Source organism: Nelusetta ayraudi, unplaced genomic scaffold (assembly GCF_046127955.1).
Source record: "Nelusetta ayraudi isolate G7.1 ecotype Tasmania unplaced genomic scaffold, CSIRO-AGI_Nayr_v1 ptg000017l, whole genome shotgun sequence".
Taxonomy (NCBI): domain Eukaryota; kingdom Metazoa; phylum Chordata; class Actinopteri; order Tetraodontiformes; family Monacanthidae; genus Nelusetta; species Nelusetta ayraudi.
The window spans coordinates 614682-641277 of NW_027466067.1; the positions used below are offsets into that span (position 1 = coordinate 614682).

The following is a 26596-nucleotide window of genomic DNA, read 5'->3' on the forward strand; positions in this document are numbered from 1 at the left end:
TGAATAATGGCTTCAATGTAAAAGCGCTCAGAGAAGCGCAACATAAATCCAATCCATTATTATCAGTATCATTATTATAATTCTGCTGGTTACGGTGGTGCAATTCATCCTGCCGGCCTCAAGGGGTCTCTCCCTTCCTCTCTCTCTCTCTCTCTCTGTCCGCGCTCAATCCCCCACCCGCCCCACACCCTGAAAAAAACAAACAAAATCACCGGCAGGTGTGCACCTCCACCGCCTTACGACACTGCTTGCACTTGACGTAGCAGCACCAGTGGAACTTGCAGCTGCACCTGTCCACAATCTCCACCTGCTGCGTCTGGAAGCCGCGGCCGCAGCACAAGAGCTCGCAGCCGTCGATGGCCTTGGAGGTGCGGTTGCACTGGCGGCCCACCGTTCCCAGCATGCCCGGCGTGCGCGGGTCGCGCTCGCAGAAGTCCGGGCTGGGCTCCAGGTAGACCAGGTCCTCGTCCGTGTGCGGCTTGAACTGGGAGTTGCGCGGCGCCAGCACCTTGGCCGTGCCCACCTTGCGCTGCTCCACCTCCGTGGCCCCGTCAAACTTCTCCTTGATGACGTTGCCCACCTTGCGGAAGGGCGGCATGGCCCTCCAGCATGTCTTCACCTCGCAGGAGCCCGACACGCCGTGGCACTTGCACTCCACACGCATGTGGGACAGGATGGCCTGCAGGGAGCAGGGGAGGGGCAACAGAGAATTTTATATTTTGTTTGAGATGGACATCACAGATACATTAACACTGACGCAGTGGACAGCAATGCTGAGCATACGTGCTAATTCTTCGACACCAGTCCATAGGCGTCCTCTCTAAATAGCACAGATTAAACGACAATAGAAGAGGAAATAGATAACATTTGTGGATTCAGCAGCAATTATAAATAACAATAAATAACAGCAAATAATAAAAACGACAAAATCAAAAGTCCATATTCATACATGTGAGCGCTGTTGTCTTGCTTTAAGCCGTGCTATTTATAGACCTCTGTTGAAAGCATTTGATTCAGTTTAGTTTAGTTTGATGTGTGTACTGGGAACTATATAGTCACGGTTACTAATATTCATTAATATGCTTATCCATTTCAAATAAACATTTACATTTTAATTAAAATTTTGCAGTGCTTTCTCTTTGCTGCATTCCAGATCTTCATATCTCTTTTTCTAAAGTTCTCCTGTTATATGTTTATATTCTCTATGATTCAAAGAGACACAGCCTTGGGTTGCGGACTGTGTGTTATTAAGTGCATCCACGAGTCCAGCTCCAAATCCAAACTTGGATTTCAGTTTTGTTCATTGAAACAAACAGCAGCGGATATAACAGTGATTGTTACAGCAATGTGTGTGTGTGTGTGTGTGTGTGTGCGCGCGTGTGTGTGTGTGTGTGTGTGTTGGGGGGAGGGGGGGGTTGGACCCTCCAAACATGCTTCAGCCAAGTTAGCAGTAGCCCACAGCTGACAGCTGCACTTCCAGACTCTTATCCTCCAAGATTCCAGATTATCAGCTGCTACCTGGGTGACTGAGTTTGTCCCGAATGTTTGGTCGGTTAAAACCTCATCTGTTTATGTACCGAATCATCAACACCGCTCAGCCTTGAGCAGCAGCAGTCAAACTTTGCATCCTAATCCCAACTACAGCAGAGCCCCTGGACTGTAGCCTACACACGTAGCCTCCTGCTGTTGTTGGAGTACATGTGCGCTGCTGGGCCCTGTTTGTCTGTCCACTGAGAAATCTGGAGGTAGATCCACATGGTTTGTTTCGTCAAACTCTTCTATTTCTCATGAGTGGAGCGTGCCATTCCCACAGACTTCATTCTGGAGACTAGCGTCACAAAAGTCAACAGACTGTAGCTAGCTGTAGCAGCGAGATACAAGCTAGCATGGACCGCAGCATATGCCATCGTTTGTGAGATCTCAAAGCTTTATGGAAAGAGCTGTACAAATGTTTTCTAGAAAAAAAAACAACCACCAACTTAGGATGCATTTCATATTGCATAGGGTACAATGGAGCGTTCTGTGCAGGGTCCGGGCTTATGCCTACCCTCTAGCATGAATAGGACACAGGTTCAACATGGAAGTAAAACAAATAAGGCTGGACACCTTCCACAGACATGTTGAAGAGGGCAAGCAAGTTGCTTGGAAACCGTGGCATAAGAATATAGCATCAAATATAATCACTGTATCTTTAGTAGAGTTGTTCTGGGTTTTTGAAGCACAGGCCTGACATACAACAGCAACAGGACTAAAAACTAAGTTACCTTCCTGCCGGCTTCGTTGTTGTGCAGGTTCATGAGAGCCCGGCTGGAAGACTGGCCTTTACTCCTCTCCCTCACGTCCACAAAGGACTGAGAGAAGGCCACTCCATACGCAATGTTGTCGCTGCAGCCCGACCACTGGAACCCTGCAGGGGAAACAAAACAAAACAAAAAAAAACATTTGGTGACGGATGCACAAAAGTGGTGATAAATCATCAGTATTGCCTTGTTGCTCTTTGGTTTTTCTGTGGTCGCCAGTTGCAGTGTGTGTGTGTGTGTGTGTGTGTGGCCCAGTTAATTATAAGAAACATGGCTACATAATTACTGAGGTATCAACGGTACATATCTGTGCCTTTAGAACAAAAAACAAAAAAAACAACAAAAAACAGAATTAACAGTTTATATAAAATATTGTTTTAAAAAGGACTCTGGATCTGTGGGCCTCTCTTGTCCTCCTTTGTGCTCGCCAGATGGAGTCACGGAGACAGAGGGAAAGAGAGGAACCTACCCTCTGGGCTCACTCCATGAACATTGTGGTCACAACCACATTTTTCCAGCTCTCCGCTGCTGCAGGCCCTCGTGACCGCAAACGCCACACTGGCGGCTGAGATGGCGTACACAAAGGCTGCCTCACGGGTGCCTGACACACACACACACACACACACACACACACACACACACAGACAGACACACACACACACACATCACATTATTCCGTTGAAACTAAACAACTTAACATTTTGACTGGCAAACGCTGTGTTTGAGATAAAGAATGCACTTAATCCTCAGTGTTGCCACATGGCTGCTAACGATGGAGCTCATGCAAAATGAAAAAAAAGGAAGGGGGGGGGGTGGGGGGTGAAACAAAGAATACCCCACACTTGAAAATAACACGCAAGATGCACCACTGTGCCCTCTTTGCAAATGCCAACTGAAAGGTTTGCTTTGTTTTTTGGGAGTTTGAGTCTGCTGCTGTGTTGTGAACTAGCTGAGGACAGAGAGGGAGAGTGGGGTGGCTTTCAGGGGCAGTGGGGTGGGTTTGGGGTCGACGGGGGCATCTGCAGTCTTACCCTGGGTCACCACTTTGCCAAACACTGGCATGGTCTCCAGAGTGGAGCAGTTCCATCGACGGTTGCGAAACTGAAACTGACACTCGTCTATGGCCAGCTGGGCTCCGCGACGCACGGCGTCCATCACCTCCACGCTGCGCTTACAGATTTGCACCTGAAGGAAGAAAAAAAACAGAAAACCCCCCCCAAAAAACGATCAATTCCGATCTAAAAAGCGTAGCTAAAGGAAAGCAAATCACATTTTTTCCCCACTGCTCCCTCTAGGGGGCGCCACTTTTAGTTTGGCATGGGTTTCTTGGTCCGATGCCCTTCTTGACACAACCCTCTAAGTGTGGCCAGTCTGGAAATGGAACCTGAGACCCCTGGTGTCCAGGTGGACACTCTACAACTAGGCCACTGTCACTGTGGGGTTTTTTTTGTTGCAAACTTTGCAATACTTAGCCATGTTAATAGACCCTTAGACATGGGCCCAGGGGCCATATGTGGCCTGTCAAACTTTTTAATCCCGCCCGCCGAACTTGAAGAAATTATATTAATTGTCAGTAAGTCATAAAATAACTGTATGTCATCCATTTTTCAGCGTTTCAAGAGTCACGTCAATAAAGAGCTAAATACCTTGGGGCTTCAAAGACTTCAAAGAAGATTTTGCTGGAACTTTGCTTTGGTTCATTTTCAGTGAAAGCACGTTTTCTACATATGCCATGATATATGTTTTTCTCCTAAGAGGTCGGTCACCTAAACACTCCATCAGTATGCTCTTGCTCCTCTGTCACATTTTAGAACCCATTGTGGCCCACCAGTCAAAAAGTTGGCCCACCCCTGTTCTATCTTCTCTATAACCATCTGAATGATTAATAAAAACGGAGGCTTTAAGTTGCATGTTGTATGATGTCGACAGAAACTTTACCTGTCTTTGGATGAGGCCTCGTAACCTTCCGCATGTCTCCTCGTCCCTGATGCTTCCCAATGATGACAGCTTGGCCAGGTACCTAACGCGCCACCACAGGACGACAGGAAATCTTTATCGCGTGATCGGGCAGAACATTTTCATAGAGACCTGAGCTCATCTGAGCCACTCAGACAAAGAGGTCTTTGAGTTTGTAAACAGAAAGCCGCCTTCCCATCACGTTGTGTGGGAATGTTGTGGTAAAAAGTCTGCCTGTGAGGACACTGAGAGGAGGGAAAGTGGCTTATCGTGCACACCACCTCCAGGCCAGACAGGTCAGGGAGATAGAACTGCACACACACACGCAGATGTGTGAGAACACAGCATCAGTCTGGGTGCCCTGACCCTCACACATACACCTCGCATCACTTCAGCCTCATATCTGCAGTTCCAGCTGCACTTTACAGAAATAGGATTTCTTTCTGCACAGCTTTGAGTGAGCATGAGGGACAGTGCGTCCAGGGTGCGGTGTGTGAGAGCCGCGTGTTGCGTCTAAGAACCACCGATGGTGTTTCGTCAAAGAGGACAAGTCTTCGAAAAACAACACTGAACTGAACTTACTCATGACTTAAAACAATGTGTTTATATATATATATATGTATATATATACATATATATATTTCTGTCGTGTTCATTATCCTTTAAGATTCAAAGATTCAAGATTCAAGGTCTTTACTGTCATGTGCAGCAAGACAAACAAGTTTCTTCGTGCAATGAAATTCTTTCTTTGCTGTCCACACTGTTTCTGAGTATAAACTAGTATGAAATACAACATGTAATGAATAGAAGTACATGAGCAAAAACGACAGAAATACAATAACACACAAAAGAAAGTACCAACATATACAAAAATGACTGATATTGCAATGTAAAGTGCAAATTGCAATGTGCAGTGATGATTTTTTTTTTTTTTTTTTTTACCAAATTACACTAGGATTACTGTACTGTTAATTAATTATTATTGTTCATTTGAATCTAACCAAAAGCATAATATCTCTTATTAACAAAAAGCAAGTTTTCGGACAAGAAATTGTTGGACGTCTCGGGAGGTTTTCGACGCCGCAACTAATGAACAACATACGGGCGGGCAGAAAAAATGTTTCCTGGAGGACCGTTCGTCTGGTGTAAACACTTAGGAACCAGACAGACTGGACCAATGTACCAACTTTTACAAGTATGCGTTGTTTGTACCGCAGCCGCTCCCGAGTGGAACAAGAACCCGAGACCATAAATAAAAATGTACCGTCAACAAGATTCACCAGCAGTGGATCCACACACCTTGTATTTTATCTGACACACACACACACACACACGCACACAAACACACACACACAAACAAACCATGTGCAATTTTGAAATGTAACTTCACACTGAAAGAATAATAGCAACAAGGCAACAAAGCTGAGACTTTGTTAAAATGTCAAAGTTAGAATATGACTCTCTTCCATCGACTAAGAGCATTGTTGGTTTCGAAGTAGATTTGTCCTAATCCATCAAGCTGTCCTTCTTTTCAGTGTTTCATAAACTGGACTTGAAGACCACCCTGATGAACGCAGCCTCTGAGTCCAGGCCTCAGCGCCAGCGAACTCTGTCTTTCATGTACGGTTGTCAAAGCGTCTCCAAACAATCACCACAATAAAAAAAAAGAAGAGGCTAAACACACATTGATTTTTAGGTAAGCACGTCCACTAAACCTGCTTTTGAGGCCGGACCCCTTTTTGAATACCAAACATGCTCACATTAGTTCTTACTACTGAGTAATTATGAGATGTAAGTGAGTGAAAAGAAGGTTCCAAAGAGGCAAGAAAAGCAAAATCCCAAGTGCTACTGTGCAAATTCAGAATTTGCAGACTTCCTGCACAAAGCGAAACGTTATTAATAATAAAGTAAAGGCAAATTCCAAGAAAATTAACTTTTGGGCTACCACTCGGCACAAGGAGACTTGTTTTTCCTGAAGGTTTCTCAAGCTCCTTTTATGAGTCTGGGGTTATGAGTTCCCAAGACCACACATACCTTGCTAAAGCCACGTTAGCCCGTCTCCACTGCCGTGGCAGAGCTCCAGCCTGGGGAGGAGAACTCTGTTGTCAGGCCATTGGCAGGGACCTGCTGCTCTTGTTATTGCACCAGCTGATTTGAGCTGATATGTGCAACGACAGACGCAGCCGTTGCAGCATAGTTAGCGTGTCACGCTTCCGCCCGTGTGTCCCCTGCTTTTCCACACAGTCAAGATAATCTCTCTTTGATGGCCTTCTTCTCCTCTTCCTCTCAGGACAGTGTCAGTATTCAGCACTCATCGCGGTGATAACCTCACTCTCATGGCACTCCACCTCATCTCAGCCACATCTGCACACATCATCCACCAGCAGGGCTGAGCTCACTCACGCCGCAGACACTCCTCGTCTTCATCAAAGCATGTCTACTCTTTATCGTCTTGGTTCAAGGGTCTCACAGACCTAGAAATTGTCTGGGCTTAAATATAAAAATAAGCGTGTGAAATAAAAAAAGTTATGATTTTTATTTTTTTTTTTTTAATCCATTCAGTTTCATTTGATATTATAAACTTAATATTTTTTTCTCTCATCTTCAGGAGCCTACTGTCAAGCTCCTATCGGTCATGGAGGCACGTCACCATCCTGAAGCATGTTGTCCAATCAAAATCGTCGCAATCTATCAAGACCGGGTTAGCTGGCTCATTCATTGGTTTGGACTTCACGAGTCCCGGAGAAGGCCAAGCTAGCGAATTGACCAGTCACAACTTGGTTTTAGGTGGGCGGGGCAAGAAAAAGAAAATGTTAGACCTTCTTGAAGTCCTAACTTCACCATTTTAGATGTAGCAGTGGTGAGAGATTGAGAGAGGGCGCCAGAGAGCAAAATGGCACAAGTTGATCGCGACTTGTGAACTTTTGGTGTGTCTGAAATGGGATTTTTGGCAATTGCGATGATGACTGCATGCGGGTCTCAGAAAGACCATTCTTAAGCCGGGAGCATTGTGGTGATGGCTGCCGGTCTGGCTAACCTGAGTCTGATGTATCACCTCCACCCATCAGCTGGACCATGCAAAACAAGTCAAGGACAAACTTTTTTCCACCTCATTTCTGTTCAGGATCAGAATGAAGAATTACTGTCAGCAGACGGTGATGTGTAGTTTTCACAATATGGTACCTTTCAACCATTAGGAAGTTGTTTAAGAGGTTGCTTGTAACAGCAGGCCCAGAGCTGTGCTAGGGGGGGGTGGGGGGTGGGGGGGCTGAATTTTGTCCAAAGCAATTTTGTTTTAGTCGTCCTCAACTGCAACACTTTGGACGACGGTGCAAAATCTGAAGATTTCGTTTTGGAGTCATAAAACGCACACAACCGCCTCAATCAAATGCACAACAAATTGTGCGTCCAAATCTGGTAAACCCACATACTTGTGTGAATCAAAAAGTATTCATCTTTGCAACATTGCAAAGGTTTTATTTCGAACAACAAAGTCAGGCCATGGACCCAAACTGATAGCAAAAAATGTCCCACTCTGTGGAATGTGACACACAAACTGAACATGAAACAAGTCGGATGTGAGGCACTGGGCCATGGGTAATTGTGTAATAAATAATAGGCAATAAACGATAGTGAACAAACTTTGGATAGTAGTTGTCTCTCTCTCTCTCACGCACACACACACACACACACACGCACACACACAAACACAAAAACGCTATCACGCAACGCAGACAAGCAGACACACAATGAAAACAGTGAAACCAGCCCTTCTTTCATTTTAATTCCTGCAGGGAGTTTCGTTTTGGGTTACACACTTGCTGCAAGCCACACACACAATAACACAACCCACCCATGTTGAAAGGTGAGTTGCTGTTTCCACCAAACAAAACGTGTCCATCACGCTTTACAGACACACACACACACACACACACACACACACACACACACACACATCATCCCTCCCAATTGATTTATTTAATGGGCTAATTGAAAGGGTGGGCTGAGTAAAATGTTGTTGTTGTGTGATTGTTTGGTGTAGTTTTTGCGTTGTGTTTTTCAGTATTGAAGGTTTACCTGTCAACTCATTCAGAGTTTAGTTGTATGTATGTATTCTTGAGAGTGTTGGCACATCAGTCTCTGGACAGTGAGAATGCTGCCTCCACAGTGCTAGGGTGATAGTACAGGTAATGTGAGTCAAGACAGTGGTAAGAGGAGGGCCACTGTGAAATAGGTCTGTTGGGTCTCTATTTATATTTATATATATTTATTATTTAAACAAAAAAAAATCCCCACCAACTCACTTCTGCACCGAGCAAAAATGAACAGAAAAAAAAAAAAAGACTTGGACAGAAAGTCAAGTGATCACGGTTTTCTGATGTACCTCTAAATAATGCAGCCACATGACTCCCATTTGTGCTCAGTTTCTTTGCTGTATCTGTATCTGTTTATGGTTTTAGACCTGCACAAAGTACCAGCAGCGAAACCCGAAGTGGGAACATCTAATTTGGCAGCAAAACTGATGCTCGAGATGGAGACATTTCCAGCTTGAAACACTGACGCCTTGTTGTCAAGAACTCCACAAAGAATGGAGCGCAGCGCTAAACTGCGGTGCGTTTTGCGCCGACTTTTTCCCGTGGTAACCTCCGCCACCTTTGCATCGTATCCAGAAAATAGCTTTTGCGCTAATGATGTGCAAAAAACGCCCAGAAATGAGGCACCTGAGGAGTCAGAAGTGCAAATTGCTGCTCTAGTGACCTGACCGCACAATCGATGGTCGGACCAGAAGTTGAATTTCTGACGGAAAACTTTATTTCTGTTGCTGTCAAATAACATGCATTTGGTTTTCTCCTGAACTCACGGCAAGAAAGAGACAGTCGCACACGTCTCTCCAAACATCCCCACAGCCCCAAGCACAGCACACACACTGTCATCCTCTTAAAAGGGGAAGCATAACATGTTCACCCTATACTCACAGCAACACAAACGATGGATATAAACAATGGAGCACACACAAAATCAAACACACGTCAGGAACGTCACAATATGAATACCGGTGTGGTTGATTGTGCGGCAAGAACGAAACCCGAACCTCATCATTTTAATTCGAATAATTTCAATTAGCCTGATTTCACAAAGAGAAACTCAGGGGCTCCTGAGCGCTCTGGGAATTACGGCTACAGTCATGATCGGAAGGCAGTCAAGGCGTGTCAGTATATTTATATTTATATGTATCTCATTGTTATATATTTTATAGTAACTGCCACCTGAGTGCGATTTGTAGCTGCTTTGTGACGGAGTATCAGTGAATTTGCAACTTATCAATGTTTTAAATAGATAAATTGATTTTATATTTGAATAGTGTGTGTATATGATATTTTTTTATACAAACACACACCTCATCATGAGAGAGAGTCACTCTGGCACCAGAAACACTGCGCCGGGTTTTGGCTGGCGGTGTTTGCGTCTGTCAAATTACGTGCGGACATGAGCGCAAACTCTTTTCACGGATTTTGTGGCGCAAAAGCCGGCAATCACTTTGTGTATCTGGCTCTTTGTCTTCCTGACATCTCTGCCAGTGATCCATTGCCCTGCATGATACAGACTTTGCTCTCATCCCTCCTGCACGTGGCTCAAGTCCAGTGGTTTTCTCTTGTCCTGCGTCTGATTCATTTCACCTGAGCTGCGAGGTTTTCATCAAAGCCACCGCTGGTCTCTCCCTGTCGTGCAGCGTCGTGTGTCTCAGGTGCCACGGGGGCTACGGAGGCTCAGGGGGCGCTACGCTTGCTACACTTGCAGTCATGGGAGGTCACGAGACACCAAGAAGGAAACAAAAAAACAAACGATGACAAAACAAAAAAAAAAAACCTGCTGGTGTGACAGGCAGCACCACACGCACAAAAGAAACAATGGAGTCTGTAACTCTGCAAACATTCTGTAAACACTGGATTGGCTGGATGTTATGTGGTGTGTGCGTGTGTGTGTGTGTGTGTGTGTGTGTGTGCGTGTGTGTGTGTATTTGGAAAAAACTTTTGTGAAGGCCTTGAGTGAGTGTGTCGCTTCCCAGAGAAGAAGGTTACAGCAAAACATCCCAGTAGGGATGGAGACGGAGGAGTTGTCCCGTAGAGAGCTCCAGCCACACACACACACACACACACACACACACACACACACACACACACACACACACACACACACTGCCCCTCATCTCACCCCCCTGCCTTCACCCTCCTGCCCTCGGCTTGTTGCGTGCCTGAATCCACCGGCCTAAAGCCCACTGGAGCCAGTTGTGTTGTGAGGGCTGCAATGAGAAACTGCAACGAAAACACACACACACACACACACACACACACACACACACACACACACACACACACACACACGTACACACACACACACACGCACGCACGCACGCACACACAAACGCACCCTAGTCCAGGTGGAATGCTCCGTACCCCCCACCCGGACCCCCTGCACAGACCCCCTGGGGAGGCTGGAAATAAGAGATAATATGAGGTGGTGGTGGTGGTGGGGGGAGGGCGGACGGGGCGGGGGGGTTGCTAACTGAGAGGAGCAGATCAAGACCCCAGTGGAAAAGTGGAAGGCTTTCTGTCTGAGTGCTTCTTTACAAATGCCATTTTTTATGTTTCTACAGTGCATAATTGCCCCCCTCCCAGTTTTTTCCTGTATCCGGGGAGCTGAAAATCGCTAACAAAGCTCCAACATTGAGTTCCAGTTATTAATCAGAATGTGGAACAAATACGTTAATTGTATTCATTATTTCTTTGTTTTGTTTTTTTTAATGGATCATATCTTTCTTTCATTCAGATGTCAAAGGTTGTCTGAATAAAAGAAAGATGTAAATCCTTGCGTCACAAATGTCGGGTGACACGGTGGTGCGGTGGCTGCGTCACAAACAGCAGGAAGGTTGTGGGTTCGATCCCTGGGGGTCTACTGGGGGCTCTTTCCGTGTGCAGTTTGCATGCTCTCCCCTGTGTCTGTGGGTTCTCCTCTGGGTTCTCTGGCTTCCTCCCACACTCCAGAAATATGCATGTGAGGTGATTTGGGGGAACTCTAAGTTGACCGTAGGTGCGAGCGGTTGCTTGTTTGTCTTGTGTGATAAACTGGTGTGGCCTGAAGGCCGCTGGGATAGGCTCCAGGACAGCCAATGAGTTGAGAGAAGAAGCGGCAATAGAAAATTTATGAATGCATTTTTTTTTTTATGTTGGTCTCGTTCCATTTCCACTTGTTGGAGTTATTTTCCCAAATTCTCAAATTGATCTGCTTCTCAATATATTTATTCTGGTCAAAGAAATGTTGTTTTTTTTGCAAATTCTTTCCTTCCCAGTGAGCACTTTTCTGTTCTGTTTCTGCTCCAGCATTGGACAACAGACGACGCACATTTATTTATTCGTTTTTTCATGGATTCGGAAGACAAGACAGGAGTTCAAAAGGGGAGGAGCGTAAAGACGCTCAGATGCCTCTGTGTGACAGACAGTCAGTGAGATGTCACACACACATACACACCGGATGGTTGCTGCTGCCTCAGTCTCAAACATCTCTAATGTGTATTTATATGAAAATATCTCGGTGTTTGTGTTTCCAGCAGCGAGCACACAGGAGGGCTACACACTGACAGGTAAATATAGCATGGATAGGAAGCGCAGGAGGAGGAGGAGGAGGAGGAGTGCAGCGAGAAAGACTCCCCTCTATTGAGTGGCTGACACACTCTCACACTGAGGAGCCAAGAGGCTGGCAGTCACCGCGCCGAGGCTGCAGAGGTCCGCTGCTCACAGACACGCTGCAGTCAGACAGTAGAGCGCTGACATTTGTGCAGTGGGGGGGGGAGCGGAGACTCGGACTCAAGCCGAAAGCCAGTGGGGGGGTGGGGGGTGGGTGCTAAAAGCGTGTGACACGCGGCGACCTGTAGAGGACGCTGTTCCCTCAGTTTATCAGAGAGGAAGCGCAGTCAGGCAGGAGCTCCTCAGCTGTGGCTGAGGTGAGGCTCTCAGTCCCAGTCTCAGTCCCACAGAAATGACGATGCTGAATGGGTCGTTTTATTTCAAATGGATGACAGTGCGATCCGATAGAAACCAGAGGGGAAATGCTCGGTCTTTATTATGGTATTGTCTGTGAGACAAAGGGCCAGATCCACAAAGAATGGAGCGCAGCGGTAAATTTGCGGCGACTTTGCGGCTTTAATCTCCGCCACCACCGAAATGAGGCACCCGAAGAGTCAGTAACGTTTTTGCACACCTCAATCACCAGAAGCTGAATATCTGACGGAATGCTTTATTTCTGTCTATTTCTGTCAAATAACATGCATATTGGCATGGTATTGAGCATAGATAGATAGATCGATAGATAAGTATTGTATCCTGAAGGACATTCAGTTTCTCAGCGACACAATCATCCACCAGCAAATCATTTCATAAAATAGTGGATAGAGAGAAAGTGACCTCACCTCAAATGCGCCATATAGTTTAATGAACTTTATGAATGAGAGCCTTGATTGTCAAAAGCACTGCTAAAAGCTAAACAGTGCCTAGCTTTGAATTGTCACTGTACCATCGGGTTCGGCAACGACTGTTTCTTCTGTGTAGCTAGATCATTTTAGTTATGTGTTGCTATGGACAGCGCTGACTTTCAGTATTCAGTATCTCGAATCTGAATCTGAATAATTCCTTTGTACCGTTTGATCGCTCAAGTTGCCACCCAAGTCGTGAGGGTGTTACTGATAGACGCAGTAGAGACCGGCCGGCTGATTCAAAGCCTCAACTGACATCAGCATCCATCTCAACCTTTAAAGGTACTTTGAGTTTGAGGCTAGTTATGATGTTTTTGGATCAAATATGGTGCAACAAACCGCCTCGGGCCAGCCCACCTCTGTCACAGAAAAAAGAAAAAAACTAATAAAAAAAGTGGAGACATGAGTCAGTTGGTTTAAAATTCCTGAGGATTGTGGTAGGAATGGGAGCGTTGTGTTATGATGTGGATTTAATTGTGATTCGTGATGCTTTTAATAGCCTCGTATGTATTCGGTGTCAACTAAAACAAACATAGAGAAGAGAAAAACAAGAACTAAAAGCTGAAAAAAAAATCAAAGGGGGAATGAAGATAAAATATGGGTAAAGGTGACGTATCAGATTTTTTAATTCAGCGCAGAGTTACTAGACAGATACACTGTCAGAAATATTAAGTTTGTGTGTGCGTGTGTGTGTGTGTGTGTGTGTGTGTATGTGTATGTTTGCGTGCGCGTCCACGCGTGTCTGAGTGTATTTATAAGCTGCTGGCTCCACTAAAGCTCATTTCCCCCTAAAAATAACATGCTCTGCCAACACCACAGTCCCTGCTCTCTCTCTGCCTCACACACACACACACACACACACACACACACACACACACACACACATTTTGGAAAAGAGGCAATAAAAGCAATGAAATTAACCTCTTGCCTGTAGTAATTGCTTCAGCTCCAAAAGGCAAAGCATCACTCTGTGTGTGAGAGTTTGTCAGTTTGAGTTTTAAGCAGTGGATTACGAATCATGGTCATCATCATGGTCATCATCATCCTTAATATTTGGATTCCATTTTTCTGTTGTCCTGTTTTTGTCTTTTGACTTCAGACAAGCAGCTTGGGAGCGCTGGTTATTAGAGTCATAGATGAATTACGTGCACTGTATGACAATGTTTGTGCTGGGGTTAATTTAAACTATCCTGGATTTCCATGAGGCTAAAAATGGAATGACCTGCATAGCTGGCTTTGGACATCAAGACCTCAGCATAATCACATCTTGTGCTTACAGAGGTCTCAGTTGATCAGAGTGGAGTCAAATCGTCTGTCTGTGCAGGTGTGATTCAGATGATTAGATTTGATGTTTATTGGAGTTAGATGATTCATTCGGTCTCATGGTCTCATCAAAACTTAACACAATGTGTTTCCTTGGAAGTTGTGACTTGAGTGCCTCAGTTAGACTTTCATTCACACTTTTAATTAAACGCATGCAAGTCTGTTGCCTGTTTATCGATGACTCCTTTACGGACAGTACAAACAGTGTGGTTTGAAAAAAATTACAAATTAAATGTTTTGATCTTTCCCTCTGCCAGTCTTAAGAACCACCTTATACATTTTTTTTGTATGACAGCTGTTGCGCCAATGGGAAAAATGTGGCTTGCCCTCTCCGGGACGATGGAGAGACCCTGCTTCAGGTGGAGGAGTTCAAGTATCTTGGTGTCTTGTTCACGACTGAGGAAAACATGGAGCGTGAGATTGACAGGCGGATCGGTGCGGTGTCTGCAGTGATGCGGTCGCTGTACCGGTCTGTCCTGGTGAAGAAGGAGCTAAGCCGAATTTACCGGTCGATCTACGTTCCCACCCTCACCTTTGGTCATGAGCTTTAGGGAAATGACCAGAAGAACGAGAATGAGGATACAAGCGCCCAAAATGAGTTTCCTCCGTTGGGTGGCTGGGCGCACCCCGTGGGACAGGTTGAAGAGTTCGGTCACCCAGGAGGAGCTTGGAGTAGAGCCGCCACATCGGGAGGGGCCAGCTGAGGTGGCTCGGGCATCTGTTTCGGATGCCCTCTGGACGCATCCGAAACTTCCTGGAACCCTCCCCGGATCAGTTCTCCGGGGAGGGTTCCAGGAAGACCCAGGACACTGGAGGGACTAAGTCTCTCGGCTGGCGTGGGAACACCTATGGGGTTACCGGGGGGCATCACTCAGAGGGAGGTGTGTTCTGCTGCTCACAGCAGAGTAGAAAAACCATTAAATTGTGAATTTTCATTTACTGCTGTATATGTACCTGTTTGATTTATTATATCTTTATTTTCTAACTATCATTACCTTTTTTTTGTTGTTGCTTGGATTCTTAAGTTACCCACCAGCTTAGAAACTGTATAGGAACATCGTGACGGGAGAGAAGTGTGGGTTCTTTTGTAATAGGGTATATTTTCTTTTCCATTTTTTTATTCATTACCTACGTATATAAATCAAAAAGCAAAAGCAACATGTATAACCCACTTTTCTTCAAATAAAAAGTTTTGTACTAACAAAAAAAACTTTTATGAGTACAAATGATGAGTATCGGTATCCTATCAACAATGGCTCTTTGTTTTGGATGAATAAAGATTTTTTTTTTTCCCAAGCTATGCTGTACATCTCTCAAAGGAAATGAATTGTCCCAACTGCATCGACCACGTCCACAGTTTAGCTATGTAAGACCAAAATCTGGGGTGGGGGTGAGGGTGGGGGTGGGGATGGAAATGCAGTCAGCTGATCCACCTTCACTGTTGCCCAGAGACACGGCCTGCCAACATGGCAACCCAAGGATATGTTATGTGTCTAAAAGCCCCGGGCACCTCTCTGTGCAGCTGCCAGATCTGTCTCCCGTCTCTCAACAACCCAGGTGTTTCCTGCTCAGTCCTCCTGGTGGTCGACCGGCCTGTCCCGACCGCCATCCTCCGCTCATCTCCAAGTTCGTCACAATAATGGTGCACTCCGCGCTGACAAATGGGCTCCCATTGTAGCTTCGCCGCGTTTATATAGGAGCGTCTGTGTGTGTGTCTGAATGTGTCTGTATATGTGTGCGACAAAAGCGTCAGGCGCCAGTATGTACTGCACTGCAATGCCAAGGACTCTGCTTTCTCTGGTTACCCATCAGCTGCCCTTCTTCTTGAGCGCCTCACCATGGATTTCCAGGACACGTGCATGTGAATGACTGTGAATTCTTACACAGCAAGCACACACACACACACACACACACACACACACACACACACACACACACACACACACACACACACACAAAGTTCTGTCTAACTTCAGTCCAAAAACATGCATGATGTGAGGTGAATTGGGAACTCTAAATTGTAGGTATGTGTGCTAGTACATTGATTCATTCGAATCCACCACACAGGGTACAGGCCACAGTCTTTCACTGATGTAGTACTCGAGATCAGTCTTGAACCACCTTCAAGTGGCTCTAGATACTCTTTGGCCTTGTCTTAGCCTTAAGGAGATTTCAACAACTAGGCTCGCTGATCCCTGGCGCAGCATCAATGTTCTTAAGAGCCCAATTTTTTCAGTCTGTATATTAACTCGGTCTCGGTCTTGGTCTCAACGTGGTCTGGCTCCGGGTTCAGATGGTCTTGGCTGCACCAATTGTGTCTCTAGAATGGGCCTCCACTGACCACATCCACCGATGTCTGTATATTGTATATATGTTTATGTCAAGTAATTGGTAATAGTAATTACTTCAGCCCCTTTCCCACTTGCCAAAAAAACCCTTTTAAACCTGCTAACAATGACCATTTGGTGGCAGTGGGAAAGGCTCAGCAACCCGCGTCAACCAGCGTCAAACAACTCTGCAAGCAACCCGGGTTAAAGTTGGCTTTAGTCGGCTCTGCTCTGATCGGCTTGCAGTGGGAAAGCCAGACCCGTGTCAACATCACATCTGTTACCTGCTGCACGTGATGACATTGAGCGTTACGTGCACTACGTCATAATATCGCGCCAGTCGCGGCGTATATCACGTACTGAAGCAAAGGTGTTCAATTACGTTCCATCAGCACTCGAAAATTGTTCATTGTCCTCTGGCTTTTGACAATTTTGAGGACGATGAAAAGTGCCCAACAACAAAGAACACTGGCCACCACCGGACTCACATCCATGTTGCTCTCCACTGTTTACTTCCCTGAATTCTGTCGCTTATCTATGCGATCTAAGTGCGAATTACATCAGCAGACACGCAGTGGTGAAAGTGGAGGCTATGCAGCTTGCCAGCGGGGGTCAGACCCTGCTGGTTTTGGTCAGTGGGAAAGGGGCTAAATGCCAATTGTTAGAGGATCGACCCATGTTAAAAAAAAAACAAAAAAAACAAAAAAAAACAGCATCGGCAGCTTATTTCAGTGGGAAAGCAGCTTTCTAGTTGTTTGTCTTTTACATTTTGAGTTAGGTTTGAAAAACCACTCTTTTTTGATGCTGTGAACATTGATGTTGGTAAAATAATGTTCCTAAACTCAGTGAAGTGGTGGATGAACGTTCAATAGGGTCAACGGTGCTGCCTCCTGCAGTTAGGATGGGTCGTGCCGGTGGGTAGCAGCCTGTGGGATGTAAACAGGTTAGAGTACGACCTGCTTTACAGTTATACGCCACACCTTTACTCATAGGTAGCTTTAGCCAATGGCTACTCCAATTTTTTTTGTCATAACCAACCCCATGGCCGAGCCAGCCACAAAATCCAACAAGGTCCAAGAAGGAGAGGCAGTGATCGAATAAGATGCCGGACTAAATATCGGACCAGTTTTTACACTTGATGGCGCTGAAAGCTGAAAGAGGAAAAGGGCTTCAAGAATGGTGGTGACCTAGCCTTGATGCTACTGGAACTGTAAGTGATATATTATTTATATGCATATTTATTATCTTAGCCAAGGTCGACATGGTGGCGCAGTGTTTAGAAGGTTGTGGTTTCTATTCCGGTCCTGGGACCTTTCTGTGTGAAGTTTGCATGTTCTCCCTGTGTCTGTGTGGGTTCTCCCCAGGTTCTCTGACTTCCTCCCACAGTCCAAAAACTTGCATCTGAGATGAATTGGGAACTCTAAATCGTCCATAGGTCTCTGTGTGTGTGTGTGAGTGTGAATATTTTTTTGTCTTGATGTGGCCCTGCGATGAACTGGCCACTTGTCCAGAGTGTCACCTTGCCTTCGCCCTAAGACAGCTGAGACAGGCTCCAGAAAATCCCCGTGACCCTGAGCTCAGGAAGAAGCGGGTATTGAAAATGGATGGATCGATGTATTATCTTAGCCAAGTTATTTGATTTGTGTTTGTAGTTTGTAAAGATAATGTAAATGCTAACTGGTTTTGATTGTTTGAACGGTTTTAGACTGCAAACATTGACCAAAACACTAAAAACGTCTTGTCTTGAAAACTTGCCTCTTCCATTGTCCACGCAGACAATCAACTCATCAGTAAGCAGTGTGGTTGTGAGGTACCGTGTGGATATTGTCATGGGTTGCTTATCATTAACAGTAGCGTAGGGGGTTCATGTTGTATTTATTACACAAACACAACTTGCAATTGTACTTAGTAACTCCAGAAAACATGGTTTTATTTTCAGGCGTTAACACATTCACGCACAAGCATCATGTTTTGAAAGCATCCAGCAGCCAGCAAGCTATGTGCCAAATTTAGCTAGCGTAGGCTAAGGTTTATCTGTATGGACTGATGCAATCACTGTAACCATCTCAGTATTAGAAGTATCTTAACATGCTACTAGGCTTCCATAGCCAGCATGCGAGATGGTAAATTCAGCTAGCTGAATCTAGCTTGTTTACACTTGATTACGTTTTTTTTTTTAAATACAATTGTGACCCACCGCCAGTTGAGTTTCCCCCTCTTGATTTATCATGTATGTTTTGCAGTGCGGCAGATTACTATAAACTCCCTGAAATATTTAATATTTCTTCATTATAGTTAGGCGTCAAAAAAAGCAAGGGCGGCGCACACGTCTTCCCCAGCCTTCGCTGTCAAGCCTCACCGAGGAGATGGAATGTGTAAAGCAGGGGTGTCAAACTCATTTTGGTTCACGGGCCACATAGAGGAAAATCTATTCCCCAGCGGGCCGGAGCGGTAAAATCATGGTATGGTAATAATAACGTAAAAACAACAACAATTTCCAGTTGTATTCTTCGTGTTACTTTGTTCGTGTTCTTTCAGCACTCTGCACTCTGCATCAGTGTTGCCAACTCCTCAGTAAGGAAAGTCGCTATTGGCTGTCCTGAAAGTAGCCAAATGACGTCATCATCTAATTTGCATAATTGACCATTTGCACTTCATCGCAACGTAATAACACCAGGAAAGGTCGCTAGATTTGTCGCTAGTCGTTTTTGACAAAAAAAAAAAAAAAAAGGTCGCTGTGGGGAGAATAGCGACTTTTTTTTGGGGGGGGGGGAAGTCGCCAAGTTGGCAACACTGCTCTGCATCAGCTTTGTCTGTTTCGACAGAGACACTTTGGGGGAAATGAGGGCAGCCAATAGGAGGCGTGAGTGGCTGTACTTGTGCCTTGATTTGCTCAGCCCCAGTATTGAGTTTGTTTGCGAAGCAGAAACGATATTGCGACACCAAGTGGACATATTTAAAACAGCACTTTCTCTCATTGAGAAATTGCAGTTTTTATATTTCGCAAAATCATCTCGCGCGGGCCGGAAAAAAAACTGTTTGCGGGCCTGATCCGGCCCGCGGGCCGTATGTTTGACACCTCTGGTGTAAAGTATGTGTTTCTGCTCTATTGTTTATCACTTACTTTTAGAAGAGGGTGAGCTTTGATTTTGACCAATGTTCTGTTTCAACCCAGGGAAAACTTTCTAATTGAAGAAAAACAGAAACTGGAAAACGACTCAGAAATCACAGTTTGAGAAGTCAGGTGAATTTGTCTGAGATGGTGACACAGTCATTTATTGATTGAATGTCCATTGCCTTTCTATTCTCATTTCTTTGAATTTGATGTTTACTGCTAATTGCTAATTTGATAAATCTTAATATGTTATTAACTTATTATTTAACTTTTTTTTTTTTTTTAGTCTGTTAGTCATGTATTTATTATTTTATTACAGTAGTACTGAGACCTAGGTTTCAAAGTGAATGAAAACATCTTTTTATACATAGTCTTCAAATGCAGGTTTTTTTGGGTGCAGGTCACTGTGAATAGTATTTCCATGTACACAATTGTTGAGAAGGACTCCAGGGACATTTGGTGAACGTGGAGAAGGAGTGCTTTATCAGAACAGCAGATTTTTTTTCTCCTTCAGGAAATACACCTGATGCGTTCAAATCAGTACAATAATGCTAAGGCACTTTATCCCAATGGTTGTTATGGATATTATGGCTAACGAATAGATGAGGTTTGTTTTCTTGTTATACTCGTCACATTTGAAAAACAATGTTAAAACGTGACACTGCTGTCAGCACTCTTTGTGTCATTGTAGTTGTCTGTCACACGAAACAGAGGGATGTTGTTATATTTTGTAAATACTGTATAGCATACATACGCTAGTTTACCTTGTTTGTGGACGTATTTCCAAAAGAGGCTTCATGATTTTCCAGCTCTGTGAATGCATTAATGTGTAGGCCTACTGAGTAGTTTCCCAATTTGGGATCTATCTATCCATCTATCTATCTATCTATCTATCTATCTATCTATCTATCTAGTTTCTTTTTAACAATGGCGGTAACAGATAATTGCGCTTTTCAACCAGCGGGGGGTGGTATTGGGTCCAAACTACAGTTTAATACAATTTTTTGTTGCATTTGAATTAGTTCCATATATGATGTCTCGTTAAAACCTGAGTGAGTCGTTCATGATTATTCCTTCCATGCCAAACAAAGATGCTCCCGCATCTTGCTTGTTTTTTTTGCTAGAGAGACCACTGGCCTTTATATTTAGGTCTGACCTGACTTTGGTTGCCAGTGGCTGTGGAAGACGGTTTGGTTGTTCCCCAACAGCCTGTCAATACAAAGGAAAGAATTTGGAGGATAAGCAGTTTTTCCAGCACTATTTTCCGCTGAATGACTTTTCACTCTACTAATCGTGCTAATAGTCACGCTCATATCATATCATATCATATCATAACTTATATGATGTGTTATTGACCAGGTGCTGTGCTCCCTGCGGTTCAACACTGCCTCTCCGTATCAGTGAAATAACAACCAAGGGTGGTAATTGGTGTGGTTTAAAATGCGTGCTGCTGCTGGAGAAGATTAAACGCCTGACCTAGAACAAATCACACAGAACAGACACACACACACACACACAGGCCCAGCAGAACCAGTCAGAGCAGGGTAAGGGGAGTAGGAGGAGGCCCATGACACACACAGCAAATGAAAAGTATTTTTCAATCCCTGTTAAGCTGCGCGGCACTAAATGTGACTCAGCAACAACTGCAGAGATTTATTTTTTCTAAATGGAACAGTCTTCTCTTGCTGATAAATGGGCGGAAGGTGACAGGTGAGAGGCAGAGCCACAGGCGCAGTAAACAAGTTTGGTGTGATGTAACAAGCACAGAGACTGTCGGCTGCAGTCTGCATCCCGGATGACTGTTCACACTGAATAACATGAACAACACAGTTCAGATACCATTTCCACTGTGGTCTCAAAGCTTACAGCCATAGCGGCTTCAAACAGTTGAGACAGGGTGGAAATGATAGAGTGTAGCTGTGGCTGTCAGTCGTCACTTGCTGACAACAACACTGCTGTTGTAAATATCTTGGTTTCCCCTTTCTGAGTCGATAAATATTTCTATTTTATTTGTTTATTGCCTTTTTTTATTAATATAATTGTCCTTCTTTTGCACTGTATTGTTGGTACAATTATGCAAATTTCCCCAATGTGGGATTAATAAAGGCTTCTTCTTCTTCTTCTTTTTCTTCTTCTTTATATCTTTTATAACTTTTCTCTGGTTCTGGCGGATGAACTTTTAGTTTGAAAGGATTTTTCAGGATCTGATCTTGAGGCTTTTCCGCCTTTTTGAAAGGCAGTTTTCCTTACTTCTTTGCTGCTGCTTCTTTGCCTCAGTGCTTCCTCTCATGGAAGCAACTGGCTACAAGCGTGTGTGGTCTCGACCTGCTTCAGAGCTAGAGTGCCCAGAGATAACGCTCTAATTGTGCGGCACTTTACAAATAAAGCTGCATTGATTTACGACGTGGCAGAAAAAGGGAGCACTCTGCTGGTAAAGTCGCAAGAGTGTAATCCGGCTAAAAATCCTATTTCATCCATCCTATATTTTTTTTACTTTACTTTTTCGGATGTTTTGGTTTTGTATCCCTTTTATTTTCTCATTTCCTTCATGTTCGAAGTAAATAAATAAATAAATCAAATCAAAAAATTCTGTATCCAGATGACCCCCACTTGTCATGTGTGTTCCCGCAGTGCAAAGTGAGGACATTTTGTATAATGTTCTCGATATTGTGTGAAAAAAGAAGTGACAGAAGCTGTAATCAATCGAAAATGTGTACACTGAGCTCTCTGCACTTTTTCAAACTGAAAATTCAAACATCAAATTCCCCCAGATAATCTGATTAATAGACAGTTATTAATTTCCAAATTATCTTCTGTGCAAAAGGCTCAAATTGTTATGAAAGAATCCCTGGCTCACAGCTTAGATGGAAACTAATGATGATGGACTTCATGGTGAAGACTTGGGACTTTGCTGGTTGGGGAATTAAAAACTACAACTACACACCCAAAAGGGAAAACTTGTTTGTTTCACTTTTAGTGAAAATTAGATCTTATTTCACAGGCGTCAATCTAAATATAGGATGGTCAGGTTGTTGTTGCGGAACGACCCTGCTCTGCTCTGTCAGGACGACACCGGGGTACAACTGCGACCTTTCAGTGGAGAAATTCAAATTTAAAGGTGCACCAAAACCGATTGGAGTGAACATCTGTTGATATTACCAACTCTTTCAGATCATTTGCAGATGCAAACACTTTGAACGAAAACAAAAAACACACACTTGGTATTAAGTGTACCAACATAAGTCTTTGGCAAATCTTTCGCTCCACTGAAATCCCAGCGAGGCAAAAAGCTAGAAAACATTTTTCGAGAGAACTTGCTGCCGCTCTTATGTAAGAAGACATAAAACAAACAGCAGAGCTTTGATTTGACTGACGGCTACGCCGTCCTTGTGCTGTCGCTGCATGTTTAATGGGCCCAACTCACTCACTCACTCACTGCGGCAATCCACTCTTAATTTGCCCTGCATCCTCTGATCCTCTTGTGTGTGTGTGTGTGTGTGTGTGTGTGTGTGTGTGTGTGTGGCCCGTACCTGCAGCTCTGACGCACTGTGTGTGGGTTTTTTTTTTTTGGGGGGGGGGGGGGGGGGGAGAGGGGGGGGGTGGACATACAGCTTCAGCCAGCCTCTGAGAAGAGTGTAGTTCTCTCGGCCCAACAGTTCCACAGCCTGCCTGTACATGTCTGCTGCGCTGCTGCTGTCACCACACCTCCAGCCCCAAACAGCACAGACAAGCATACAGACAGACAGTAGGACAGGCAAGCAGGCAGGCAGGCAGACAGGCAGTAGGATAGACAGACAGACAGGGAGGCAGACAGACAGAAAGACAGACAGGTCGACAGGCAGGCAGGCAGGCAGGCAGACAGGCAGTAGGATAGACAGACAGACAGGGAGGCAGGCAGACAGAAAGACAGACAGTTAGGCAGGCAGGAAGACAGACAATAGGACAGGCTGGTAGACAGACAGACAGTAGAACAGACAGACAGGCAGACAGGCAGGCAGACTGACAGACTTGCACTCGGTGACTGAGTTCAATGTGGAGGCTGATCAATCCTGATCGATTGATCAGCCGTACTGGCAGCAGCTGCCAAGGCTCTGCTGTACAGCAGGAGCCCCCACCTTCCCCCTCCTGCAACCCCCCCCCCCCCCCTCCCCCACCCACCCACGCCGCAGCGACACTTTGCATTGCATCGAAATGGCCAACCTGTGTGTGTGTGTGTGTGTGTGTGTGTGTGTGTGTGTGTGTGTGTGTGTGTGTGTGTGTGTGTGAAGAGGGGAGGTCTAGGGGGACTCCCTCCCTTATTAGAATGAAGTTTGTCAATGTGCAAAGTGGAATGAATGAGGCTGAGGTGGAATGCAGAAACCCACCTTACCTCCTCACTCACGCTCACACACACGCGATCGCGCCCGCCCGCACACACACACACACACACACACACACACACACACACACACACACACACACACACACACACACACACTTGCAGACCCGGAGGAAAAGATGGCACCGCGGGAGTCTGACTGATCGGACCGATCGGTCGGACTCCACCAGGGGAATTAAAATGTCGCAACAAGGTCTGAGTGTTGGAGTCTTGAATCATACATGTTTAGAGGCTGGAGATTCATTTTCTTCTTCTTATTTATTTATTTATGTTTGTTTGTTTGTTTGTTTATTAATATAAATGTTCCCCAACATTCGGCAAAATAGTCCAGGACAATTGTGTAATTGGTGCGTAATTTTCTCCCTTCTGAAATTTTGAGTATCATCATCATTATCTCAAGATTTAGAAATAATTTAAAAAGAAAACAAATCAATATTTTAAAGCAAAACTTTTACTTCCATGACCGAATTGATCTTTAATTAGTTTCTTATAATATAGAATAGCAATCAATTTTGGAGCTGCACATTATTATTATTATTATTATTATTATTATTATTATTATTATTATTGTTATTATTATTATTATTATTATTATCAAAGACCCCACCCCCGAACCCCGCAGTCATTTCCAAAGAGTGCTGGGGACCGTCACCTTTGAGGGATTTTTTTGTTTTGTTTTGTTTTTGTTTCGCGGGGAGGGGTTGCGATAACTCGTGAGTTATTAAGTCCGTGCGCGCGTGTGTTATGGTTAACAATTAACCTGGGCGGCCACAGAGCGGGAGGAGGAAACGGCACGGATGAAGATGGGGAGGGAGAGAAAGAGGTCGAGTGAATGGAAAGAATGGATGGGGTGCAAATTTAAAAATGAAAACAAAACAATGAAAACAAAACTGGATCTTCATCATCCGGAGGCAAAGAGTTGAACTTACAGCCAGTTGCTCGCGTTGGCCGAGAGGAGCGCGCAGCACAGCATCAGGACGCAGCGCAGCACACAGTCCTCGGTCATCTCGGCACGGACGGAGGCTCCGCTGCTGTTGCTCTGCTCGGCTCTGCTCGGCTCTGCTCGGCTCTTCCCGGTGAGGGCTGGGGAATAATCCTGAGGCGGAGCAGCGTCCGGCGGAGGACTTTTAATCCACTGGTCGTCCCGCATCCACCGCGTCCGCCAGGTGCTCCTCGTGCCGCTCCGCGCTCCGGAGCTCGCGGGAGAGTTGAGGGGGTGGGGGGGGGGAGGGGGGTGTAGGGGAGGGGTGGGTGGGAGAACTAGAAGAGTGTAGAGACGCTCGGAGGGATCCTGATTTCCTTCCTCAATCTACCTGTTTAGGCGAAGGGGGAGGGTGGGGTGGGGTGGGGGAGAAGGGGGGGTCAGGGAGGGTTGGCGCGCGAGCACGTGAAACCAAAAGAAAAAGTGGAGGTGCGCGCGCGCGCGCGGTTCCTCCTGCGCTCCGGGAACACACACACACACACACACACACACACACACACACAGACACTCACACACACTCGCGGCTCCTGGTCCTCCTGTCAGTGCGCCGCGTGGTCTCCGGGTCTCTCCCCCGCCCCCCCTCACTCACTCACTCACTCACTCGCACACACACACGCGGCGCTGCCTCGCGGTGCGTCTGGCGGAGCAGAGGGAGCGCGTGCGGGCTATAGCTGAGGGGCGGCGCGAGGCGCAGCGCGGAGGTGTGGAGGAGGAGGTTTTTTTTTTTTTTCTTTTTAGGGATGGAGGCGTGTTTTGCTCCGAGGTGTGTGTGTGTGTGTGTGTGTGCGCGCGCGCCTACGCGCGCGCGCGTGTGGACAGGACAATGTGTGTATTTGAAAGGTCTGGTGGGAGGATGCAATAGCAAAGCCATTCACTAGTCCTCTCCTCCTCCTCCTCCTCCTCTACTTCTCGCGAGTGCACACACATAAACACACTTTCCTTACACACGCACACACACACACACACACACACACACACACACTTTCTCAAAAACCGCACACACTCCTTGGCAACTCCTCGCTCGCTCTCCCTGTCACTCACTCCGGTAAACACACTGCGGTCAACAGGCTGTTTTAAAGCTCGGCTCCGTTTGGAGGCAGCGAATCCTAAATAATCAGACAAGCGTCAGCTGGATATGGTGGAGAGGTGGCAGGACTCTGACTCAGTTGATCCGGGAAACAGAGAGCAATTTAAAAAATGATGACTGAAGAGGTGATATTTTATTTACACACATGCAAAAGAGTGTGTACATACACATCAGGCAAAAAAAAAAAAAAAAAAAAAAAAAAGCAGGTTGTGTTCTTGATAGATGATTCAGCCCTGTGTGTGTTTTTGACTTTTCTGGGAACCAAATTTTCCATTGTACCCAACGTCAGACTGAATGAGAAAAAACATAAAAAGATGTAGTGGATGTATTAATGTTGGCATAAGAATCAAACTTTCGACCCTTTTACCATTTAACTTGAATCATTTAAATAAAAATGCAACAAGTAAATCAAGAAATGGAAGACAGTCGTATCCCCTTTTCTTGGCAAGAGAGAGAACATTAATTGTCAGATAATTACAATGAAAAAAAAGACTTTGGTGTCTCTAAACTATTTTCTTATTAGCATCTCATTTCGTCTGTATTGATATTCGCCTCTCAAATAGAGAACAGAAATATCCTTGATCATCGTTGAAAATGGTGC

At 45.2% G+C, this 26596-nt stretch overlaps 1 protein-coding gene across 1 annotated transcript; it reads right to left on the bottom strand.

The window, feature by feature from the left end:
- Positions 1-189: 189 nt before the first annotated feature.
- Positions 190-25559, bottom strand: wnt4 (wingless-type MMTV integration site family, member 4). Its single transcript, XM_076024413.1, has 6 exons — positions 24856-25559; positions 4239-4320; positions 3332-3485; positions 2770-2901; positions 2265-2407; positions 190-679 (listed from the first exon to the last, which is right to left on the bottom strand). Exons 1-6 carry the CDS (start codon positions 25074-25076, stop codon positions 209-211), a joined length of 1203 nt encoding a protein of 400 aa, XP_075880528.1. The 5' UTR covers positions 25077-25559; the 3' UTR covers positions 190-208.
- Positions 25560-26596: the final 1037 nt, after the last annotated feature.

Excerpts from the sequence above, each read along its gene's own strand:
- wnt4 (XM_076024413.1), bottom strand. The coding sequence starts at position 25,076 with ATGCGGGACGACCAGTGGATTAAAAGTCCTCCGCCGGACGCTGCTCCG. Across the intron at positions 4,321-24,855 it reads GCCAACGCGAGCAACTGGCT|GTACCTGGCCAAGCTGTCAT; the intron begins GTAAGTTCAACT and ends GTGGCGCGTTAG. Across the intron at positions 2,408-2,769 it reads TCATGGAGTGAGCCCAGAGG|GGTTCCAGTGGTCGGGCTGC; the intron begins GTAGGTTCCTCT and ends TTTCCCCTGCAG.